This window comes from Marmota monax, unplaced genomic scaffold (assembly GCF_021218885.2).
Source record: "Marmota monax isolate L192 unplaced genomic scaffold, Marmota_monax_Labrador192_F-V1.1 WCK01_AAM20220418_F8-fsc00180, whole genome shotgun sequence".
NCBI lineage: Eukaryota > Metazoa > Chordata > Mammalia > Rodentia > Sciuridae > Marmota > Marmota monax.
In genome coordinates, this window is record NW_026693881.1 from 342409 (window position 1) to 368808 (window position 26400).

Below are 26400 nucleotides of genomic sequence, written 5' to 3' on the forward strand. Positions count from 1 at the left end.
CACCTCATGCAATTCTCCTCGCAGAAGGCCAAAACAAGCTAAGCAGCACACCAGCCAGGGTCAGAGCCGACTCTGCAGGCAACATCCTCACTCAACACTGTAATCCCCATATTCCATTTTTAACCAGAAAAACAGAAAGGGCTCAAAGACAGAACTTCTCATTTTCCCAATGGACTGCCCAGAGTCAGGGTTCTCTGAGTGTTTTCACTGCCAGCTCCCAAACTCTCAGACCATGCAGAAGCTTCCACATCAGCCCCTGCTGACACTGGCAAGGGCTCTGGGCCAGGAGCACAGCACGGGAGGAAAGGATCGGCACTGACAGTGGGTCTTTCCAGAGCGCAGGAGCCAAAGGAGACGGACGCTTGTTTCTGTGGAGAGTGCAGACAGGAAAGCACCGTGCAGAGCAGCCTGCTGCTCTCCTGGGGCAACGTGAAGGTGCCAGACAGTCAGAAAACTCCTGCTGCAGGGAAGAGAGAACCACACTCATACCACTTTCTTGGATCTGGATGAACAATGAAATGGCAATGTTAGGACAGGCAGCAGAATAGAGCCCACATGAGAGCGCTGTTCGTGCACTTCCTGGGCAGAGCAGGAAGGAAGAGCCCCCCCCCCGCCCCCCCCCCCCACCTCCACAGCAGGGACGGCTGGGACTGCGAGTGCCAACGCTGCTGGGAGGCTCGGGCACCACTGTCCCATGAACACCACTTGGAGAATAGGTACAAGGACAAACAGAATCCAAGCCAAATAACAGAACTGGAGGGAAGGATGAATGAACAGGTCAGCTACAGAGTAACCATCCAGACAGTGAGAAGGCCTTTATTTCACTTCATGAGATGATAACATTTGCCTCTATCACCTACGTAAGTCACAGCCAAATAAGAGCTTCTTAAAAGTGAGAGAGCCTTTATTAGCTGCTGTGTATGAATGAGAGTGCAGAGTAGACATTTCTATTGACACCTGGTTCCAGAGTGTGGAAAGAGGCACCCAGTCCAGTCAATGAAGGATGACCTCAGCCGTCCTTCCTTCCCTACCAAGATGCCACAGACTGGCGGGGGCTACACCCAGTTACATAGTCCTCACTCACTCAGAACCCCCGTGGGGACCTGCTAGAAGAAAATATAAACCAGTGTTTAGCAAGGGCTTGAAATCTTGCCTGAACACAGACAGAATGAATTACATACTGAATGGTATTCAGATTAAAACATTTAAAATTATTTTTAAAGATATGTATCTGAAAGTAAAAATCAAAGCAGATTAGATTTTTTGAATCTGTACAATAATAAGGCAGGCAAATTTGGAAATGCAGGCACTCATTAAAAGGTCAGTAAAAGTATTTTTAATACCATCAGGTTCTGATCTCTATATCAAATCCAGTTAGTAACAGTTTTCTGAGCATTTTATTGTTCAGCTTGGAGACAGCATCTCTCTTAAGTCATTCCAACTTCAGATCCTCCTGTCCCTGCCTCCCAAGCTGCCGGGGTCACGGGTACCACATGATGAACATGTCCAGCTGGGCAGACACGTTAAGAAATGAGTTGCAGTCTAAGAATGATCTGATTCTAAAATATACCAGAGAGAGACTTTTCAATGATAGCACCGCAAAAGAAATGAAGAGATGTCAAGTTTCAGGCTTCTTGGGACCTAACACCACCACGACCGACTCCCAGCACTGTGTGAGCACCATCCCTGAAAGGCACAGTGCCGGGCACACAGAGGGACCGTGCATGCCATCAACTGAGCCCTACGTGTTTCCGAGTCACCATCAATTCCAGCTCATGCAAGTCGAAGGGACAGGCACATGTGCACCCAAGGCAACTCACTTGCCACCCTTCCTCTGGCAGCTGCTAGGCAGAGCTCTTTAACAGAAAATGACTAACAGTTTCTCAACATCCTTTCACTTTTATTGTTTATCTCTTGGCAGAAATATTAAAACACTGAGAAATGGACCCAAAAGATAAAGGACTTGGCAAATACATATCATCTCTGTTAAACATGAGAAATGGCTTCACTTTGTGCTGAAGCTCTGTATGCACTTTTGTTACTTTAAACTGCAAAAAGCGGGCATTATGTTTATCTTATATATAAATTAAACATGGAGAATGTTTAAGGAACAATGTAACACAACACGTGGCTACACCTGGAAAGGAGTGTGTAACCAGCCAGCACCGCCATGAAGCAAAGTCTGTACCAGCTCAGAGTAGACGTGGAGGTGAACTAAGTGCTCTTTCCTGAGAATAAGAGACCTTCTTTTTTTTGTGTTTGTTTTTGATACTGGGGATTGAACTCAGGGGCACTTAAGCACTGAGCCACATCCTTATCCCTTTATTGTATTTTATTTAGAGACAGGGTCTCACTGATTTGCTTAGGACCTCACTAAGTTGCTGAGGCTGGCTTTGAACTTGCAATCCTCCTGCCTCAGCATCCCGAGCTGCTGGGATTACAGGCATGTATCACTGTGCTCGGCTATAAGTGACTTAAAATCTGTTGAAGTCACAAATATTCTGGAGACCTATGCATACACAAAATCCTTTTCAAGATACAGAACCCATCAGGAACTGCTTTCTTCTGGTGCTAATGGAGAGGGCAGGAGCCACATCTTTGTCCATGTTTGACTTGCATAGCTCATTTAACAAAGGGCTGGGGTAATGACCATGGCACTGCCACCTACTGCCATATATTTTAGTAATTAGCATTTGGCACACACAAAATATATCAGCACTGGTAAAACCACACCCCTGTTTAAAGACTCCACCATCCACCTCACCCTCAGGGATCTGCTGGGAGGGAAGAGCCTGGCCCTGAAGTTCACAAAGTGTTCACTACACTGAATTTGATTTTAAAACACACTGTACCATGTACCATTCAGAAGGACAAAAAGCAGACATAACGCTAGGCTGAAATGCTGAATCCACGAAGCACGTTCATCCTGAGTAAGGCTGGGTACAGCCTTATCAGTATTTCTTTCCTATAAGGAGTCTTTACCTTGTTGTTAAAATCAAGGAAACAAACTAACTGGAAATGGAATGATGCCTGCCCATGCTGGCTTGCAGAGCAATGGACTGTACTTTAGCAAAGATAAAACAATGCAAATTAGAAAGAAGGATTTTAAACCAAAACCACCTAAAGCATTAGCGTCTTGATGCCTAAACACAGGTTTAGTTCAGACAGACAGACAGAGATGTCCCTCTTACTCCTCTCCGCTTCAGGGTCAAGGACACAGTGATACTGAGTCAGGACATGGGCACACGTTACATCAATCTTACTTAATATGTAGTACCACCTATGTCCTGCACAGTCAGCACACTCAGTAAGGCTACGCAAGTCAATCCCAAACATTACCTACACCCATGGTTTTCAAACTGCCTTTACATGATAACTGTCCCCCTTGAAATGATTAAGCCTTGTGCCAAAACCTTACATGGTATATAAAAGATAAAGCAGAGATGCTGAGGCTGACAGTCAACCTCTTGGTGACCCTCTTGAAAATCCAATGAGCAGAGTTTGGAAACCACTCAAATAATATGTACTATCTATGCTGCCTGGCAATTAATTTATATCAACTATTTAGAGTTTAAGTTAAACAAGTCAAACACTGATTGGTGTATTGGAACCTGAAGAAAACTAGCACTAGGGTGAGTACTGAAGTCTAAAAATATTCACTAAGAAGTTAAAGGACAAGGGAAGGTTTGTACATCACCTCACTATTTGCTGCAGTGGAAAGAACGTGAAAAAATTTTGCTTCAAAACTTCAGTCTGTGAACTGAAATCACAGATCACCAGTGTCGCTGCTTTGAGTTTCTAAATCATGATTTACCCCAATTATAAATTAGGGTAATTACACTGAGTTTTTGTGGAAAATGTACAATGTTAGTCATGGGCTTTACAGAGACCGATTTCTGTACACAGTCTTGGCAGCTATTACCTAAGTGTCCCAGCAAGGATTTCAAAGATATTTTGCAGAAAAATTTTGTTTTTGTTTTTCTTTTTAAAATAGAGAAAACTGTAAAATATAAATGAAATGCAAATATGTAGTAGAAACTGCTTATCCTGATTTGTAACTACTCATATCAAACTTCTCTTTAGGAAAAGGGAAAATGTATCCAGTACAATTGAAGCAACATACAATTTATTATTATTATTTTTAATGGTAACAGATTTTCAAATTGAGTTTTTAAAAAGTACATTTAACTACAAAAGTAAGATTAAATAGGTACTTATAAAATATATTTACCCTGAAATGGTTAAGAATATAAAGTGTTGATGCCCATGTCAATAATACATTATACATTACACACATTAAAGGTCATTTTCTTTCCATTAATAATGTAATAAAACCACAATATTTATTGCTTGTATCAAGTGCAGGTTAAAATCCAGATAGCCTTCAAATTCAAATCCTTGTGATAAAGGATTTCTCAATGTTGGTCGGGTGAAATTACGTGTCACACTTGTGAATACAGGTGCAGAATGTATCGATTTTTAACACGCACGAACGTCTTTATTTTAGACAGCCGCTTACAGTTTAGGTTTCAGAGGCACCTGCAGTGAAGAGTCCTGAGATGCTGGGCTGGGGTTAAGTCTCACTGATCTGGCTGATGTCTATTCTACTGCACCGTTTTTGGGGTAGGAGGCGTTTGCTGCTAAAAGACAGACCCTTGTGATTAATGCAGCAACGTCAGTACTAGTGCAGAAGCTTGCTGGGCAAAACTGTTTATTTATAGGACATTTTGCTGAAAAAACAGAGTCCAGCCAACCAAAGCGCCAACCAAAATGACTGACACAAACCCCATCTTAGTGAGCACAGGCTGCCAACATAACCACCTTTTTCTTTTTCGTTCAGTCTCATTCAGCCTCTGTTTCATCTGCTGCACCTTCTGAGCAGTGGTGGCTTTTCTGTCCTCTCGAATACGTCTCCGTAGAATACTGTGGATTAGAAATAATAATGATAAAAAGAAGGTACACATGGCAGAACAAGATCACTCTGGTATAAAGGACCCGGACACTGACAAGCCACACACATCCACATGTTCTTCAAGTCCTTCAATCACTGCAATAAACAAGGGGAAGCCCCAGTACTCCAAATGGTCCAGAGATGTGCTCTGATAACTCAGCAATCGCTTCTGGTACAGTTTTATATTAATGTATACTTTTAACAGGACCTGAAAATAAGCAAGGCTCTTTTTCAAACTGTGAACTGGTGTCCATCAGTTTTCGTTCCCTCCTTTTTTTTGGCAGGGAGCAGGGGGAGGTTCTGGGGCGTTGAACTCAGGGGCACTCGACCACTGAGCCACATCCCCAGTCTTATTTTGTATCTGATTTAAAGACAGGGTCTCACTGAGTTGTTAGTGCCTCCCCGTTGCTCAGGCTGGCTTTGAACTTGTGATCTTCCTGTCTCAGCCTCCCGGCAGCTAGGATTACAGGTGTAGCCTCTACGTACAACTCCTTCTTTCTCTGCCAGCCAGTCTGCAGATGCAGGAATGGAAAAACAAGGAGGTGCTCCAGCACCTGGTCCTCTGTACTAGCATTTGATGTTTCAAGGCCCTTGATCAATGCCATCTGTTAAAAATTTCCATGGATACTCTACTGTGACAGGGCCTACTTTTCTTTTCTTTTTATTTATTTTTGGTACTGGGGGTTAAGCTCAGGGGCACTGAGCCACAACCCCAGCCCTATTCTGTATTTTATTTAGAGACAGGGTCTCACTGAGTTGTTAGTGACTTGCCATTGCTAAGGGTGGCTTTGAACTTGCTATCCTCCTGCCTCAGCCTCCCCAGTCACTGGGATTACAGGCATGTGCCACCACGCCCAGCAAGTGGGCCTACTTTTAAATTTATCCTTACACTTTTCTAGCTCCTGTTTTCCTATTCAGTACTAGTCAGCATAAGCTCCCTGACTCCCAAGATACTCAGACTCAGCACTACATAAAGAATGGCCAATGGCAAAACATCAATTACTACTTCTTCCCTTTAAAAATCTCTCACAAAACTCATCTGCTCTTTTTGCTTATTGTCTGTGATATGGCAAAAGCCTAACCAGTTTCCCAGTAATTTTTCTAAAGTAGTTCTGAGCATGCAGTTTAATTTTAAAAAAGTGACTTCCTCTTCAATGTCTACTACATGAAGACACAACTTTTCTTCCTGGCCAAAATGTTTAATCTGAATCAAATCATGAGCAACAATGAGAAATATAGACTGTGGAACATTTTAAAAGACAATTGGTCAAGAGAGGGGAAAAAGAAATGGAGAACAGTTCCAAATTAAAGGAGAAACTTTAAAAACCACATCAATCAAATATAATCAAATGCATGACCCTTGATTAGATCCTGAATTACTTTTTAGAATAGTTCTAGAAATTGGGATAATCATAAAAATGTTCTAAAATTATGTTATGGTCTTAGCCACAAAACTCTGTAAATATATTAACATCCACTGAATTCTATACTTTAAATAACAGGAATAGAGGGAAGGGAGGAAGATGGGAATGGGAAAGACAATGGAATGAATGGGACATCACTCTCCTATACACGACCAGTGTAACTCCACATCATGTACAACCACAAGAATGGAAGTTACACTCCATGCATATATGATATGTCAAAATACAATCTACTGTCATGTATATCTCTAAAAAAGAATAAATAAAGAGAAAAGGAAACCCAAAACACAAAAAAGAATCTTATTTTATCATGATACATTGTCTGATATGCTGGAACCTGCAGATGTTGCTGACCGACGTGTCCAGGCAAAATCAGCACAAACAGCCTTCAGCTCTGCACTACTTTTCATGCCCAAACACCGCCCCCCACCATCTTGTTCTTCAGATTTGTTTCCCACAAAGACAGAATCTTCCCTTTTATTTTGGTCCTCTCGTTTCTATTCTATTCTTCAACCCTTCCTCTTCTCATCCACTGAAACCCTTGTGTATTTATGGTATTTAATTTATAGTAAATAATTGACAATTTGCTAATAATTTGCTAATTTGGGTACTTGCTTCTCATATTAGTAACTGAGGACTATATTTTGCTTACCTTTAATTCCTATAGTTCTTCTGCACATCTTTTTCATTTTCACTTATTAAGTAAACAGGCCCCCCTGGCTGTCTGAATTCCATCTGAATATTTACTTGCAAAAATTATTACTGAGAATACTCTCTGAATTGAAAACTCGTAGACAAATGCACGTACTGCTAGTAAAAATATTCAAGTTGTGTTCAAATGCAGGAAATACATTTATAAAAGATGTAATGAACCCATTAAGTGATACGATTATATAATTAGTGCTTTACATCTGATATGAGTTTAAAAGGGCTGCCCAGAGGAGACCATGTGGAAAGCCTTGCAGTTGCACACAGTGGGCTTCTGCCAACACATGCCCTGGCAGGCACATTCCACACTACACACACTCTCAGGAGAGGGTCCAAATGACTGAACTTTTCAAATACCCCAATTATTTATTCTCATTTGCAGAACACTGACTTTCAAATTTAAGACTGTGAGACATAGTAAGAAGCATCTTACTATCACAATGGAGTAACCACACATTTGTGTCTATATGTTATTATCATTACACATTATATTATTATAATATATATTATTACTATATCATTAGTATATTAATGATAATATTAACATATAATTAAATTATAATATTATAATTATAGGTGTTTATATTTATATTCAATACATACATATATAAAAGTAGGTTAAAATAAACTATTTGTGATACTCAGATAATTTTTTTTTGTATGTATACTCAGATAATTTTTAAAGTATGCCTTTATTTTATTTGTGTATTTTTCTATGTGGTGCCAAAGATTGAACCTAGTGCCTCCCACGTGAAAGGCAAGCACTCTGCTGCTGAGCTACAGCCCCAGCCTGGATAATGTCTTTTTTACTCTTACATTTTCTTCTTTAAGAAATACTTTTTAGGGCTGTGGTTGTGGCTCAGTGGTACAGCGCTTGCCTAGCACATGTGAGGCACTGGACTCAATCCTCAGAACCACATAAAAATAAATAAATATAATAAAGGTATTATTTCCATCTAGAACTAAAAATATTTAAAACAAAAGAAAAAGAAATGCTTTTTAAACCAAGTAAACTAAACTTCCAATTTGAAAAGCACTGCTGTAGAGGATATTCAATAATGAAATGGAACAAAAATAGTATTATGGGCTGGGGATATGGCTCAAGCGGTAGCGCGCTCGTCTGGCATGCATGCGGCCCGGGTTCAATCCTCAGCACCACATACAAACAAAAGATGTTGTGTCCGCCGAGAACTAAAAAATAAATATTAAAAATAAATTCTCTCTCTCTCTCTCCCTCTTTCTCTCTCTCCTTAAAAAAAAAATTAAAATAGTATTATATTCTAGTCTTTCAGAAGCTCCAATTTATTTAATATGATTTTTACTTTAAAAAAATATATATATTTTTTAATTGTAGATGGATACAATATCTTTATTTCATTTTTATTTGGTCCTGAGGATTAAACTCAGTGCCTCATGTGTGCTAGGTGAGCGCTCTACCACTGAGCCACATCTCCAGCCCCTCATTTTTACTTTATTAGGATCTCTAATATAAAGCTATCAGTATTAATATCTATTGGGCCTGAGCAATAACTTACTAATCTCATCTACCTCAGAGGAAGGAAAAAATAAAGATGAAAACAACATGAACAAGTATACATATGCGCCCACAGCCCCCTTTAAAAGCACGTTTTGTAACAGCTCTGTAATTCCGGAGTGATTTTGCTAATCTCTGTGCCATGAGACTCAGACATGGGAAGGTTAACTCACTGGACAGGGACTATGGCTGGCCTGTGTCTTTAAAACCAAGACAACACTCCAAAATTACAAAGGATCCCAATCCAGTCACCAAGCTCATTTTTCCTAATTCTGCACATAATACTTAATCAAGGGGTGGGTGGCGGCAACAAGTATGCTTGTGACAATCTTATTATGAAAAAAATATTGAAAAAGATAACAGCAATTTAAAACAATATTACTTTGTGGTTTTGGGGATGCTGCTCAGTGGCAGAGTGTTTGCCTGACAAGTGAGGCACCCCAAGAACCTACACATGCACACACACACACCGTACACTTCCTCATTTAAAAGTTCTAAATTTAAGGTGAAAAAAATATACTTGTACAAATAATTTCATGCTTTCACTAGTCATCTTAAAACTACTAAAACCATAATAAGGAATAATATATCATAATTAACGATTCAAAAATAAACTATTCAAGTCTAAAAACCCATGACTATATAGTGAAATGTTAGTTTTTATAAATTTTAAGGCATGTAATCTTCTTTTCTGTTGCTGAGGATTGAGCCTAGGGCCATGCACACGCTAGGAAGAATGTTCTACCACTAAGCTATACCCCCAGGCCCATATTAGGAAAAGAGAAAAGTGAAGCTATAATGTGTAGTTGGCCTTGACTATTTTCATTGGTACATTCCAAAATCCTGATCTAACAAAATGACTGTAACATAAAAATTCTCAAAGTAAAAAGTGTATTTCACAAAAAAAGAAAAGGAAAAAAATGTCATTTGGAGACAGAAGAAGAAAAAGAGTTCATTCACTTTGCTAGATGGCTCATAATCTTAGGATACCAGTTTCCTAATGTGGGTGCGAGCCTTGGACATGTAATTTGTTAATGTTAAACGTTCATATTAATTTAAAACCCAGAAAGTTTCAAAGGGTATTTTAATGTAATTTTTGGGAAAAAGACTTATCTTCCTCTAACAATGGAATTTTTAAAAAATATTTTAAGATCTTATTAAAGGCATATTGGGTATTTTTTCTTAAATATTATTTTGGTTGTAAGTAGACACAGTATCTTAATTTATTTATATGTGGTGCTGAGGATTGAACCCAGGGCCCCACATGTGTGAGACAGGCACTCACTCTGCCACTGAGCTACAGCCCCAGGCTGTTTTTTGTTTTTTTTCTTTTGGTACCAAGGATTGAATTCAGGAGCACTCCACTGAGCCATATCCCCAGCCCTATTCTATATTTATTTAGAGACAGAGTCTCACTGAGTTGCTTAATGCCTTGCATTTTGCTGGGGCTGATTTTGAACTCATGATCCTCCTGTTTCAGTCTCCGGAGCTGTTGGGATCACAGGCATGCAACACCACGCCCGCCTTTTTGTATTTTTATTAGAGACAAGGTCTTGCTGAGTTGCTTAGGGTCTTGCTCAGCCTCCAGAGCTGCTGAGATTACAGGTATGCACCACCAAGTGTGGCTAAAGGCATATTGTTAATTGCATTATAACTAATACTAAAAGTGATTGCAAATAGCAGTTATTAATACCATTTATTTTCTGTACCATACTGTTCATTTTCCCACCTAATTATATTAACTTTTCTACTCAACTAGTGTTGTTTCTTCAACTGGTTTCTAAGTATAGACTTTTTGTAATGGGATTCCGAAAACCCCTTAGGTAACAAACCAAATGAGCAACTACCCTCATTTAATAAATGAAGGCTTGCATGACTCTGAGCCCCCTGAGTTAACTGAAGCGTACCTGCTGCTGTTTTCCTCTGCTGTGTCCTGCACTTTAGAGGAGAGCACTGTGCATCGGTCACTGGTTGGTTTCTCTTCTTCTGGACCTATTCTGCTCCCATTGTACTTTCCAGTCATTATTTTGTTTGGTGAATGGTCAAAAGCAGGAGATAAGTCTTCTTTAGAAAGTTCTTTCCACCGTTTCTATGTAGGGAAGAGAAATGAAAAACAAATGTGAACACTAAAAATGTAGTTTTCCTTAAATAAAAAGCATCTACAGATACACCGAGCGCAGTGGTGCACACCTGTGATCCCAGCAGCTGGGGAGGCTGAGGCAGGAGGATCCCAAGTTCTGAAACTCAGCAAGACCCTAAGCAACTCAGTGAGACCCTGTCTCTAAATAAAATATAAAAAAAGCCGGGGAGATGGCTCAATGATTAAGCGCCTCTGGGTTCAATCATCAGTAGCAAAAATAAAAAAGAAAAATTTTACAAATTGAAATCAAGTTATGAAAACCCTGTGATGCTGACAGATGGCATTCTACCAAATCACAACTTTACGCTTGTGTTAAGTTTAAAAACTTCAGTCAATAAAAGCATTTAACACTTATTTTTATGTGCATTATATGAAGTTGAATACAATTATCTTCATAAAACCTAGTGAATTTTATCTACTGGAGACAAACTATACAAGGATCTCACTAAAGTATTAGTTATAGTAAGACAGTTTTAGCTAAAATTCAATATTGCTTGACTCTTCATCATTCCCAATCCACAGATATTCAAAAGTGGCATAGTGACCAAGATGACCTGTAAATGTGATCTGATTCCTTCTTGCTTCTTGCCACTGACCAGTCTAGGTGAGAAACAACAACGAGACTTCCAAACAGGTCCTCGTGATGCCAAAGGACTTTAATTTGGTTGTCCTTACCAGCTACACGGGCTGCTCCAAACAGCTAACCCATAACCCACCACTGGGCTAGCGAAACATCCTCTAGCACACCTGGACATCAGATTTGATGACAAAGAGCAGGATTCAGCCCAAGGCGAAGAGAGCTTTCAGTTTCTTCCTTTTTGAAAGACGATGTCCTCACCTACCTTAGGAGAATACTATGGTGATAAATGAGATGGTGGGCGAAGAGCCTAGTATCTCGCCCCACAAAGGTTAAGTTTCCTGCACCCTCTCTGCCCCATTCCTAGGAACAAAGCTGGAGGTGGAAGCACAAGGCATATCTGGCTCCTGGAGTTGAAAGCAGTGGCAGATAGTACAGGCCAAAGAAGGAATGACCTCGGCACTGGGACCATGGTCTCTTGAGCCCTGCATGGGCTGCAAATATACCACCACCTGTCCACTGCCAACAGCAACAATGGCAGAAGCTAACACTAGTGGGAGCCAATGGTTCTCATTAAGACTGACTTTGACACTGGCCCCAAACAACTGATGTGGACAGGGAAAACCCCCTTTGAGACCTTTTCATAGAAGCACGGAGTCTTGAAACTAAACACTATTTACTGCCCAATGAATGTGATAATTTTAACACTGTAATGTACACTTGCCTGGAATTTGTGGAAAATTCATTCCCTGGAGTTACTTCTTTGTAAAACAGCACTATTTAAAGCAACCCTTCTATATTCAGATTTAAAAAAAAATTCCAGAAAATCTATTCATACACTGGATAAAGTAGTTTCTAATCTATCTTGCTTTTACCACACAACAGATAAATGAGAAAAAAAAAAAAAAAAAGGCGTTCAGCATCTCTACCTTTCCCAGAAACATCTATTCTACTTAGCTGTATGATTCACAGATCTCTTTTTGTCTTGTAATGGTAGATTTTCAGAAACCTTGGAGAATGTGACATTCTATAATCTCCTATGTCTGGAAGACACTGCAAAGCACACCTGTTACAACTGGGTGGAGATGGAGAGTCTGAGTGGACAGAACGACCCTGAGCCCCACTGGACTCAACCACATCCAGAAGAATACTGTGCCCACAGTTAAGGAACCACCAGGCAGTGGCATGGAAGAGTGAGATGCTTTCACTTTAGAGACTGCCGGGTTCCTTCTTCCCTGGTTCCAAAATTTTGTTACTTGCCCCAATAGCATTTTTTATAGTGCCAACGCAGGGGAAAGCTGAGGTGAACAAGATACTCATCAAGCACTTGCTGAACCCACACTGCTCCATGCTTCAACCCCACAGCAATCTTAGGAGACAGGCACTGTCACCACTTCCTTTTACAGAGGACATGGGGGTAACTGAGCTTGGGTAGCTTGCCCCAGGTGAGGCAGCCAATGAACAGCAGGCTAGAATTTAACTCAGACAGTGTGGGCTGATGATCTGTGTTCATGAAAAGTTCAACAACTTCAGCCAAGGGATAGCTTTAAGAAATACCCAATAAAATGTTATGCTGTCTTCAGAATTATGCTGGTCCATTTTTAAAGTTTCCATTCTTCACAGAGATCTAGTTACAGCAACTTGGACAGCACTCAATCATGTCAATAAATGAGACAATATCAAAAAAATCAAGTCTTACAATTTCCCAGAATATGCAACAAATCCAGACTGTCAATAAGAAAGACAAACAGCAGAGGCAGGGTGAGGGGCATTTAGTGCAGAAGAACACCAACTACGTCACTCTGCCATGTACCCAAGCAGCAAACCCACTTGTGGTTGCCTTCCTGTGACATCTGAGCCAGCAGGCACCCCCATGTCACCTGCCTCAGCTGGTCACTGCCAATGGGTGACACCAAGGAACAGCACTTCACACAGGCTCTCACGCTGAAGCCTGCCTCAGCTTCCCTTTCCAATCTGGCACTTGAGCCACACTCCCAGCTCACATGCTGTTGGGGACAGTGCCCCACATGCTGCTCAAACCCCAATCCCAATGATTTCTCAATAAAGAAAGTACCTCCAAGAGCAAAGTGAAGCTATTAAACTTGAAACAACTATAATTTGTTAAAAAGTTCACGGGTTCATTTAAGCAGTGCCGAATTACTAGCTAGAGATCTTACAACATCTGGCCATCCTGGATGGCCAAACTACACTATTTACTCTGGAGGTTCACGGTCACCGTCACTACTGGGAAACTGCTAATGAGTATGTGGTAATACGAGCAACTACCTTACATGTTTATCTGACCATGTACCAGGAGGCAACCAGAAACTACATGCATCTAGGTAGGTCAAGGTCACTGGAAGGGTTTTATAAATGAATACATGCTATATAATTATACATGGATTTGATTTAAGGTACAATCACTCTAGATGGGTAATAGTAACACCTCTCCTTTGTGCCCACACGTCCTAAATCACTGCACATATATTCACATATGCAGACACCATCACAAAAAAACTATCATGAAACTATATCCATTAATGAAAGTACCACTCACACCATATAAATCTAAAGTAAGGGAAAAAAACAAAAGACGGAAGGAGATGACAGATGCCAACTTTAGGAAAAAGGACCAGAGACAAAATTTCATGGGTCAAGTACTTTTGAACAAAAAGGTTCTCTAAAAAAGAAACTAAAATCATTTGACATGTTCAATTAAAAACAAAATGGGAAGAGACTGAAAGACAAAAATATAAAGAATAAAGACAACAAATAGAAAACAGTAACAAACACAACAGATACCAGATACTATTCCAACTTTATCAGTAATTATTGAATACTAAAGGTCTAAATATACCAGTTAAAAGACAAAGTTTCTCAGAGTTAATAAAAAACAAGACTCAACTATATACAATGTATCAGAAACCTACTTTAAAAATTAAGACATACATAGCTGGGCACAGAGATGCATGCCTGTAATCCCAGTGGCTCAGGAGGCTGAGGTAGGAGGATCTCAAGTTCAAAGCCAGCCTCAGCAACTTAGTGAGGCTTTAAGCTACTTACTGAGACTCTGTCTCAAAATGAAAAGGATGTGGCTCAGTGGTTAAGCATCCCTGGGTTCAACCCCTGGTACCAAAAAAAAAAAAAAAAAAAAAAAAAAGACACACATAGATTAAAAGTAAACGAATGGAGAAAAACAAAGGAAAGGAGAAACCATATGATTTCAGACAAAAAGAGGGCCAATGACAAAGGGGTCAATTCTCTAAGACATAAAAGTGTTTAACGTATGTGCACTTAACAGTAGAGCATCAAGTTCAAAATTCTATCAGAAATGGGCAGATTCAGCAGGAAGAAAATTAGTAAGCAGACAGCCCAACACAAAACCATCATCGATCATGTACCTGGCACCTAGGGAACACTTCATCCAACAAAAGTCACATGGAACATCCACCAAGATACGCCACCGACTGGCCATAAATGCACCTTCACAAAGAGAAATTATACAATGTCTACTTTCAGACCACAGTGGAATTAAACTAAAAACCAGATAAATTTCCAAAAGTAGAGATAAAACAACATACTTCTAAAACAAAAATACAACATTGAAAATTGTAGGATGCAGCAAAAGCAGGGCTCAGAAGAAGATTTTTAGAAAAGAAGATCTAAAAGCATTATCTAAGTTTCTACCTTAGGAAATTAGGAAAAGAACAAATTAAAATCAAAGTAAGCAGAAGGAAAAAAAAAAGTGAGAGAGTAGAAATCAATGAAATGGAAAACAGGAAACTCAAGGGGGTGGGGTGGGGATAAGACATAAAGAAAACCAAAAGCTGATTCTTTGAAAAGATCAACGAGGGGCTGGAGTTGTAGCTCAGTGGTAGAGCGCTTGCCTAGCACGTGCTAGGTTTTGGGTTTGATCCCCAGCACTGCATAAAAATAAATAAAATAAAGGCATTGTGTCCAACTACAACTAAAAATATAAATATTTAAAAAGAAAAGAAAAGATCAATGAAATAATGAACCTCTAACCTGGCTGAGAAAAAAGAGAGAAGACACAAATGACCAATATCAGAAATACAACACTGGACATCACTGCAGATCCCAGGGATGACAGAAGAATAATATAGGAATATTACAACTCTATGCTCCTGAACTTCATAACCTAGACAAAATGATCATTTTTTTTAGAAAGATACTATTTGCTAAAACTCACACAAGTAACAGACAATCTGAATAGGCCTGTATTTGTTTTTAAAAATTTAATCAATAGTTAATAACCTTCGAAACAGAAAGTACCAGTTCACTGAATTCTACCAAACATTTAAGAAAGACATGCCTGCCAATTCTCTACAATCTCTATCTATCAGATGCAGGGGGGGCCCAGCATCACCCTGATACCAAAACCAAAGACATCACTAGAAACATGGTTCCTATGTGATACATAGGCTCAAGGAGTGTCCCCCAGATGGCACCATATCTCAGCTAGACAGAAGCTAGTTTTTTCTTCCCAAATAATCAGACACAAAGAGGAGGAGATAGATGTAGAAAAGGTTTGTTTTTCTTTCTCCCTCCCATAAACTGGTATCACATCCTTCTGTGCCAAACAACATACTTTTGGGGGTTACAGCTAGTTGTATATGGTTTGGGTTCTCATTTTTAACAAAGTAACCTGAGATCTTTATAACATGTATTAAAGTTTTATGATTCAGGATTTCAAAGAATTTTCCTTCTCTTAGATTTCTATTCTAAACTAACATTCAAGCACAACACTCTCCAATGAAATACAATATGCGCCATATACATATTTAAAATTTTAGCAGCCACATTGAAAAGACAAATTTAAATAATGTTTTAACTCAAAATATTATCATTTGAACATGAAATCAATATTTCTAAAATTATTGAGATTATTTACACTTTTGTTGTTTATTTTACATTTTAAGCACATCTTGATTCAAACTAGCCACATTTCCAATATTTAATAGCACATGTGGTCTGTGGCTATCCTATCAAATGGTGGAGTCCTAAGAGGAGAAAGCCAAGAGAAAAGCATCTTCAGAGCGAGTGCATCATAGAACAGTGCATGGTATTATAAAAAAATATTACATTTAAGAAAAACACATTACATAAACACACATTCCAGGAAGGACATACACGCTATGATCTGAACTTTTGTGTCCTCCAAAACACACAACATCCAACCTCTCACTGTGGTGGTATTAAGCGATGGGACACTTAGGGGGGTCATTGGGTCATGAGAACTCCTCTCTCATTAATGGGATCAGTGCCCTTAAAAGACATCTGAGAAAACCTATGTGCCTGTTCCACCAGTGCGGACACAAAGCCCTCTCCAGACACCATCTATGGGGAACAAGCCCTCTCCAGACACCAAGTCTGCTGGTGCTTGCATCCTGGACTTCCTGGCCTCAAGAACAACGTGGAATAAGTTTCTTTTGTTTACTAAGGTATTTCGTCATTGCAGCAACTGACTGGGACACCGTATGTGCCCAGATGACTACAAACTTGGGGTGGATGAGTTAATGAGGACTTAACTTTGTATGTAATTCAGTTTCACATTCTTTGAATTCTTTTACAGCCAATGTGTAGTATCCCTAGAGCCTGCTAAGACCACTTCTGAACAAATTTCTCCTTGAATAGAAGACTATTCTATTGACAAGACTTTCAGAATTGACAAGACTTTGCCAATTCTGAACTCCTAAAAGATACAGAGGCATTTTCAATGTCCTACCTGGAACAAGGGCAGAGAATACTTGAAAACTGAGTTTAATGACTACATACCAGATAAACTGATATAGAAAAAAACTCTTCATAGCTACAAACTACACTGTCAAAGATGACACAAAAAATTATGTCCAAAACCCATGTATATGTAGTGAAAAAGATCCTCAGGGTAAATATATATATTCCAAAACTTCAAAGAAAAAAAAAATTGAAAAGTGAAGAATGAAGGATACTACCCAAAGGACAGCTCACTTTCCCTGCAGTCACTTGTCCAATTACAACCAGGAAACCCACAAGGAAGGCATCAGCAAACCACAAAGGTGTGGGAAAAGCTTGATCTAACTTTCCTTTTCAAATTCCATATTTAAGCTGATTAAAGTTTACTAAGAAAGAATAGGAAACTTTCCTAACCTTCAACATTGAAGTTAATTTTACTCTATCTAAATTACCGTCTACAGCCAAAGCGATTCCAACAAACCCCATGTTCCCAAAGCCTGGTTTCTGAAGCAGGATCAATTATTTGGGTTAATTTCCTGCATATTGAGTATTCTTGCTCTAACCTAATGTTTCTCCATTAAATTTTTTCTTTAATGCCTTTTTTAATTTTTTAAATATTTATTTCTTAATTTTAGGTGGACACAATATCTTCATTTTTTTTTTTTAAATGTGGTGCTGATGATCGAACCCAATGCCTCATGCATGCCAGGCAAGCGCGCTACCACTTGAGCCACATCCCCAGCCCTCTTTAATGCTTTTTAATGAACTAAAAAATAAAAAAGAAAATTCTAAATAAAATTTCAGAAATATTACTGATGCATGTGCCTTATCAAGAAGAATCTACTACTCTGCATAAGTATTGTGCACCAATAACAAATTACTAATATTTGACTTGAAATGTTAAAATAATATACATCACAACAAAAAAGTTAGTTACATAGGAAAGACAGTAGAATGAATCTGACATAACTTTCCCATGTTCTCATATGAATACATGCCCAATGTAACTCCACATGTACAATCAGAAAAATTGGAAGTTATATTCCATATACGTATATCCAAGTATATCCTACTGTCATGCATAACTAAAAAAAATAAAAAGTTTTAAAACGCTACTAATAAATGAATAGTTTAAGAATATTTTACTGTCTTTGAAACCTACACAATACTCAATTCCTTTCATTTAGTCCTTTAGGACACTGATGGTTTAAGTTATAAAAGAAGCTTATTTCTGAATTGGCTATTAATTATAGAAACTAAAGACCTACAAGTATATTCACATATGAGAAATATTATGAAATGAAACTAGTCACTTTTGTATCTACTGACTTAAGGCACAGACTGTGTTTCCTTCATCCAGAATGCTAGGGACTAGAAATTCTGTTTCAGAATTCAGTTTTGGAACTAGGGAGCATTTTGATGAGCTTTCCTGGTTGAGCATCCCTCATGTGCAAATATGAAATGCTCCAAATCCAAAACTTTTGAGAGGAAGGGAAATGCCCAAAAGTTTCAGATTTTAGATGTTTGGATGTCAATTGCCATCCTGTATCTACTTATGTTACTAGACAAGACAGGAAACAGGTGTCTTTTGTTACTGTTTCCTATTTTACATTGTGCCTCAATACATAACATAGATTTGATAGTCTTTGAATTTACCTTTTGTAAATGTGCAATAAAATATATTCATGGATAATAATGCCACTAACCAAAAAAATGTAATATTGTATTAGTACTTCACTGTGTCTGCAACAGGCACTCAAGATGTTCACCGTTATAAAGTTAAAGTATGCACAGGTGAAATATTCTACATTTCCACAACAAGTTTTTAATGGGGCAAACATACTTAAGGTTTCTGGTTTATTTCAATGACTAAATGCTTAAATCCTCCTTACATGAAAAAAGCTCAATTTCTTTAATGAAATCTTGTTTCCCACTAGGGTTTTTCAGTAACCCAGAGGACTTAACCTAAAGCTGAATATCCATGAGGAAGTGAGCTTCAATTTTATAATTTTAAGGCAGCCAGCTGGATTTACCCCATTAACTGCAACATATTTTTTAGAAGGGACAAGGTAAGGGCTTAGTTGGAATGGTTACCGGATAGCAACTATATTTAACAAACGGGTATTATTCTTTCCCAAGAAAAGTTTACCTGTATATTTGAATCTCCCTTTATATACTTTGCTCCTTCTATTATGGCCATGTAAGAGAATCTGAGTTGATCTGGTGTCTGAATAAGTCCCATTCGATATTTTCTCATATTCAGTAACACTTGTTTAATGTTAATATCATCTCCTTTTTCCATCTGCAAGAAAGGTAAAAGTAAGTCAAGCCTTCTTTTGTTACCTTACAGGAAACAGAAGCAACACAAGGTTCAGACTTGTGCTATGCATTTGCTCGTAGTCATGGTTTGGAGGTGAGGTGTCCTCCCAAAGCTCCTAATGATTCAGGATTGTTCAGAGGTGAAATGAGCTGTAGCCTAATCAGTCCTTTTTCATTTAAATGGAGTAACCTGGTGGTAACTGTAGGCAGGTGGGGCACGAAAGGTGGATCACTGGGGGAGTGTCTTGCAAGGGTACATCTTTTTCCCTATGGCCCCTTTCCCCTTGCCAGCCCCGCCCCCAGCTTTCCTGGCTACCATGAGCTGTGCAGCTTTCCTTTGCCTTGTCCTTCTCATAATGCTCTGCAGTCACTTGTCCAAGTACAACAGGAAACCCACAAGGAAGGCTCCAAATATACTTTTCCTCTTCCAAGCTGTCCTTGTTAAGTGTTTTGGTCACAGTGATGATTTTGTGTGCCGAGCACATTTTTCCTTTAGAACAAGGTTAATTTAACACTCTCCCAATCCACCCCATCCCTCACAATTCACTTGTTCAAACAGTAGCTGCTGACTTTTGATTCTTCAGCTGATTGACAACTGATTTCAAAACAATCATTCTAATTTCATTTTGGTCAGTAATCAGTCAAAGGACTTAACATATACCACAGACTGGAAAGCTGTTAAGAGTCAGAATATTTTTTTTAATTATTATTTTTTTGTAGTTGTAGATGGACAGAATGCCTTTAATTTATTTGTTTATTTTTATGTGGTGCTGAGGATCAAACCCAGTGCCTCACACATGCTAGGCAAGTGCTCTGCCACTGAGTTACAGCCCCAGCCTGAGTTAGAGTCAGAATATTTAAGCCAACAAGTAAATAAGAACTTGTGATGACACCTACCTTGGATAATAGTGACTGGCTATACAGTAAAGCCTAAATCAGTTTAGCATATGAAATTTAAAACATAGCAACTGATAACTGAAAAGGAGGTGTAACAGTTTGGTACTTCAATTTTAAAGAATAATAATACTTTTGTGTGTGTGTGGTAGGGATTTAACCAGGGGCATTCTAACTCCAATTTACATCCTCAGCCCTGTTAAGTTTTGAGACAGGGTCTTGCTAAGTTGCCCAGGCTGGCCTTGAACTTGTAATCATCCTCCTGTCTCAGCCTCCCTGATATTACAGGGATGTGCCAAGGCACCTAGCTTAAGGAAGGACTTAGGATCAGTTGTGGTATTATTTATTTACAAAAGTCCCAGTGGCAGCAGGCCTCTGTGCCACTGCCCTTCTGCCTTCTTCATATCTAGACTACAGTGGCCACCTAAAAATGGTGGAAAGTTCAGAGAAAGCCTCAGTCCACAAACACACTGCAGAGCCACCATACCATCTGTAAACTACTGATTTAGTTTTAGAAAGACCTCCAAATTGAAAAAGAAAAAAAAAATGGTTGCTGTTAATGACAGCAACCAAAATGTTTATATACGGCGAGGTTCACTGTAATGTAACAATCCAATTTTTGATGAATATAATAATCCGATAGGTTAAAACTGAACTGTAATTTCTAGCTTTCATCAGATGCAAGATTCAAAATGCTCCACCAAGAATGTTATCACATTGATCAAGATCCCCATTAAAGTACTCGTGTTTACCAGGAGTACATCTTGTGAATTCATGTGAGCACCTACTTGTGCTAGCAGTCATATTAGAAAGCCTGAGAATGCTAAGACCAGAGCAATGAAGCATAGCTACACTTTACAGGGAAAGCTAAGAGACTAATAAATAAAGTAAAGTGAGGCAACACAGGGCCGTAAACCCTAAGAATACCAGTCTACTAAATTGCTCACATTGTTGATAATACTAAAACAAGCTCAGGAAAGTATAAATTACACTAGGGGGAATATTGAAAGAGATGACACTGAAATCAAAGCAGAAGGTACTACTGATGGGTTTGATTGTATAATAAAAGGAGGGACAAATGACAGCAATAGGAAAGGGAATCAAGGGAAACAAGAGGCCCCCTACAACCAAAACAAAGAAAAAAATGAAGAAAGGACCGGAATCCAGGTGGTGGCTGGGAATGGTGGGTGGAGACTTACAGCTCTGGGTGTGTACACAAGAATTCAGGGAAGGAAAGATAGCACCAGGTAACACTTGCACAGTCCTCACAGCGGCCCTGTGAGTACTGTCACTAGCCCCAGTGAAGGAAAAACAGACAAAGAGCTTGTCCGAGCAGGGAGAAATTCAATACCAAGGTGAATTTTACTGGAGAGGGGGCCTCTTACTTCTGTAGTGTGAAACTACCAGAGAAAAGCTTCTTCTTGCGAGCTCTGGTGTCACCTTGACTCAAGTCCACAGGCATTAAGGAGGCAGCCAAAGAGTGGAAATGACTGTTCTAGGTTTTGCCCAGAGAAAGAAGTTTAACCTTAAGAAACCTGGCTCTGGGATATGACATCAGAGCCTATTCCTGCCAGAAGGCAGAAAAAAAGAGGACTGAAATGAGACCATAAATGGCACTTACCAAAACAAGACAGGTGTCCACTAGAGAGAAGGTGCCAGAGCGCCCAATACCTGCACTACAATGGATCACTGCAGGCCCATGGTCAGGATTCAAGGAGCCAGATTCTCTCACTTTAAATAAGAAATTGAGAAACGAAGCTGGTGACTCAGGGACTCCAAAGTCTGGCCAAGTAGTATAATGAAAGTGAGAGATCGTCCTGGTCTCCCCACTCTAGAAAGTAAGATTAAACAAGAGAAAGTTAGTGACCATTCTTGGCTTTTTTAAAAAAGCAAAAAACGATGTCAGAAAGATCATGTGTTTTACTCAACGCTGTTAATCTTATGGGCTGTTTATACTTCCATTTTCCCATTTGGGTTTTGATAAGCATGTATGCAAATCAGGGAAGTTTTTTTTTTCTTTTCTTTAGAGAGGTTTGGAATATATTAATAGCTAACACATATAACACATCACTTTGGAGGCTTGTTTTAAGCTCATTGTTTATTATCTCAATTCATACAAAATCATATCAGAAACCATTTTCCAGGTGAGGAAACTGAGGCAAAAATTAATTTGTCTAAGATCAAGGGCAATAAATAGGGCCTGGACTTGAAGCAGCAGTCTAGAATTTCAGTTCTTAACAATTAGCTTGTACCATACATGCTACCAATATTTTCTCTAATTCATGTATCACAATAAACACATTCTTTTTCTCTATTTAAAAAAAATTACTATCATAATTTTCACTTTCTTTTTTTTAAGTTTAATTTTGTAAATATAATCTCCCTCTTAATATGATTTGTCTTGAAAAGCAGCTCCACATATAAAGAGGAGCAATACAAGAATTAATTTAGAGGAATAATCTTTACATTTTTAATTGAAATAGCTCCTCTAATTGCTGTCTTTCTCCAATGTAATAAACCCCAGTCCTGAAGCTGGGTATGTGCCCTGCTGATGTAAGATGGTGCACCAACACGCCCAATGCCTCTGTCTCTGAGGTCTGCCTGGCATCACTATCACTTCCTGGATGTTCCTGATGAGCCTTATTCTGACTAATTCATTATGAAAATGTTCCTTAGCATTCTGCCAACTGCCTTTTGCCCTAGGAAGCACTGCTCTAGTTTATAGTCTTCGTTTCTGTAAATGAAGCAGTGATTTTCTAATGTCTGCACAATTTTCTAGTTTTATTGCAGGACATTTCTAAAAGGAGGAGGCACAGAAAAAATTAACAGCTAAACATCATCATAATGTCCTGTTCCCAGTGAAAATTTTCAAAATTAGAAGGTAGCTTTCACATTTTGATAACTTTGCCTTTTTCAGTACGAATTAAGACTCCTAAGTCATAAAAGATACTGAAAAAATACAATGTAGAAATTAAAAAAAAATTACATATGTTTAGTCACTTTTTTTTTTTTTTTGAGGATGGCCTTAGGCCTGAGCCTAAGCAACTCCATTTTTATTTTTTTTTTTTTTACCTTTATTTTATTTATTTATTTTTATGTGGTGCTGAGGATTGAAGTCAGGGCCTCGCACGTGCTAGGCAAGCGCTCTACCGCTGAGCCACAACCCCAGCCCCTAGTCACTTTATTTTTAATATCTGTTTTCATAATTCCAAATACACTGTGATCCATAGGGTGTCAATATACTGAAGGTACTAAAACATTTCTCTGTTACTATTTAAATGATTTCTAGATTTCAAAACATTTCCTTGTTGTTGTGTGTATAAGAGAGATTGAATCCAGGGCTTGCTTGCTGTATGCTAAGTGGGTATTCTACCACTTAGCATCTGAGTCGCTGGGATTAAAGGTGACTACTACTGCACCTACTCAGCCTTCCTTTTAAATTCTAAAATACGTAGTTGGCTTTGGTGGTGCACACCTATAATCCCAGTCACTGGAAAGGTGGAGGCAGGAGGATCCAAGTTCAAGACCAGCCTGGGTGGTCTTTCTCAAAATAAAAAAAATTAAAAGGGCTGGGGATGTAGCTCAGTGGTGGAGTACCCTGGGTTCAATTCCCAGCACCAAAAATGAATGAATAAATTAATAAAAACCACCTAAATTCAGTATGCTAAGTGAAAGAAGCCAGATTCTAAAGTCTCCATTTATATGACATTCTGGAAAATGCCATACACAGGAACAAAAACTAGATCTGTGGTTGGTGGGGGCTGGAGGTGAGGGATAGGAATGACTATATGCAGGTAGCACAAGAAAGTCTGAGCGGTAACAGAATTGACCCATATTTTCTTTATGGATTCATTTAGACAATTGAACACACTCTGAAAAGTCATACGACTACACACCAGGAAGAGTCAATCCTACTGTAGGTAAACAGAAAAAAAAAAAAAATCTATACATTCTAAATCATGAAGGCTAACTATAGCTTCCTTTTACAAAATCATAAGTTCACAGTAAACATGGCAATATCCACACAGGAATGGGCCAAAGAGACTGACTCCTGATTAGCCAAGGGATATAGTTAACTGTCATGTTTTCCTTTAAATGAGGTGTAAAATGCCAGTGGGTGTTTTTGACCCCGCTTTTTCCCCTGTTAGCTGCCCTATTATGGTCATCAGCCACTATGCAGAACTAACAGGCACTGCAAGACTGGCCTTGGTTCACAAGAGCCTAAACCAGGTCTGGTGTGGACCACCCCAAGTTCCCAGGACTGTGCTCATGTGTGAGTGTATGGCTGTGCTCCCCAAGGAAGGGCCCAATGCTCCCATCCTGCTTATGCTCAACTACTGCATCACTTCCTGGCTCTAAATGCATCACAGTTACCCATGATCTTGAGCAACTGATTTTTTTTTTTTTTAAACATCATTTTGGCTCAAGGCTTGTGATCTCTCTCTTTTTTCAAATTCTGGTCATGTTGTCTGGGATACTCAAAGTCAGTTCCCAGAAACACTCAACTATTCGTATAATACGGTCTCCTCCTCGCCAAGAGATTTTTAAAAACCAGCGCTTTTCACGCCTTGCAAAACCAGACTGAAGGACATTTTTAAGAGGTTAATTTTGATTAATTTACTCTTACTGAAACAAGATTCAAAGATGCAGTTCAAAAAAAGATATAATTCAGAGTCAATATAAGAGGAGAAAAAAGTTGCCCAAGAATAGAGAACTAAAACTAAATCCATCTTTACTCTAAATAAGTTCTATAACTTGGACTTCACGAATCTGACAAAGTCCTTATGTCAAACTCTGGTCCCCTTCTGGTCACCAAGGCACACCAGCTCTACCACTCTGACCTGTCGTTTCCCACCTTTCCCTGTGGCTCCAGCTCACACACCCCACCATACCCATATTACATCCATAGTTACATTTACGTGGCGGTCCTGGTGCAGCCATTCCTTGCAAACTACATCATGTATACTATACCCTTGAACCAAAAAAGTTGCCAGCTTATTGCTCTTTTAAATAAAAAACATTTACATTGTTTGAGGGAGAATTCTTGATGTAAGGTCTTTGAATGTGGATGTCAAACTTGCTACATTTGGAGACCAAAAAGTTAGGTAGGCATAAGACAATGGGGAGCTGTTGGCTTAGGACAATTTAAGTATATGTCCTTCCTAAAGCCATTCAAATAATAGCTAATATTTACAATAAATATGAAAGACTATAAAAGTTTTAATTATTATAAATAATCTACACAGCTCCATGGCCCCAGCCCAATTATTTTCATATTTTATGTATATATTGAAGGTACCAAGATTATGTTTCTAAAAGATTTTCTTTAAGCCCTAGTTCTGTAATCTATAATGGAGTTCATGATATAGTACTTACCTTACAAGGCTGTTGTGAAGAATAAATGAAATGATGAATGTAAAGTTTACCTGCATGTGGTAAACTGGCTATTTCTAAAACAATTATACTAACTGCCTTTGTTGAAATCCATAAACAGCTCCAATAAATTATCAAATCTGCTAATCTTTAACCTCCTCACTGAACTGTTCTTCTAAAACTAAAGACTGACAAAGTGTGCCAGCCCTCTTCCCTAACCAGAGGTCAAATTTGTATTTTCCCTGTCACTGCCTTACCTACTTTTGCCAGAATCTCATCACCAGTGATCAGTACTGACTAAAATTCACTGAGAAAGATGGACAGAACTCATCAGATCAAGAGTGGCAGTATAAGAAGGCACAGGGAAAAGCAATGTGCAGAAGCAGAGGCCCCTGGGAACTGACCTCTTTGTAATGTCTAAGTTTGTTAGAAGGAGCAACAGGTACTTGCAGGAAAAAGGCACAGAAGGAGTTGAGGACCAAGTTGGGCGGGTCATGGACTGCTGTACTAGACATGAACTTTCCTTGATAACTAATGGGAACCAGGGAAGGATCTCTAGAGCACAGAGGGGTCACACCTGTGTTCTAGGACAATCACTCAGGTGTAGTATGCTTAACAATACACTTGGTATGGTGACAGAGGAGAGTATAAAGGAAGCAAATATGGACTCTACCCCTGGGTGGGGGTGGCAGAAACCTTGTTACAGAGTCAGAATACACACACACACACACACACACGTATTGA

General features: G+C 39.0%; 1 protein-coding gene across 6 annotated transcripts in view; it reads right to left on the reverse strand.

The window, feature by feature from the left end:
* Positions 1 to 26400, reverse strand: part of Ptpn2 (protein tyrosine phosphatase non-receptor type 2) — an 85893-nt gene that overhangs the window by 2992 nt on the left and 56501 nt on the right. For 2 of the 6 annotated variants that reach the window (XM_046462742.1, XM_046462741.2), the window contains exons 6-9: positions 21905 to 22114; positions 19220 to 19372; positions 10525 to 10706; positions 4822 to 4923 (exon numbers count right to left, since the gene is read on the reverse strand). In XM_046462742.1, coding sequence (XP_046318698.1) covers positions 4822 to 4923; positions 10525 to 10706; positions 19220 to 19372; positions 21905 to 22114 — 647 coding nt within the window. Of the gene's footprint in view, positions 1 to 4109; positions 4924 to 10524; positions 10707 to 19219; positions 19373 to 21904; positions 22115 to 26400 lie in introns of those variants that run through there. The other 4 variants (XM_046462743.2, XM_046462740.2, XM_046462739.2 and 1 more) reach the window with 2 other exon arrangements.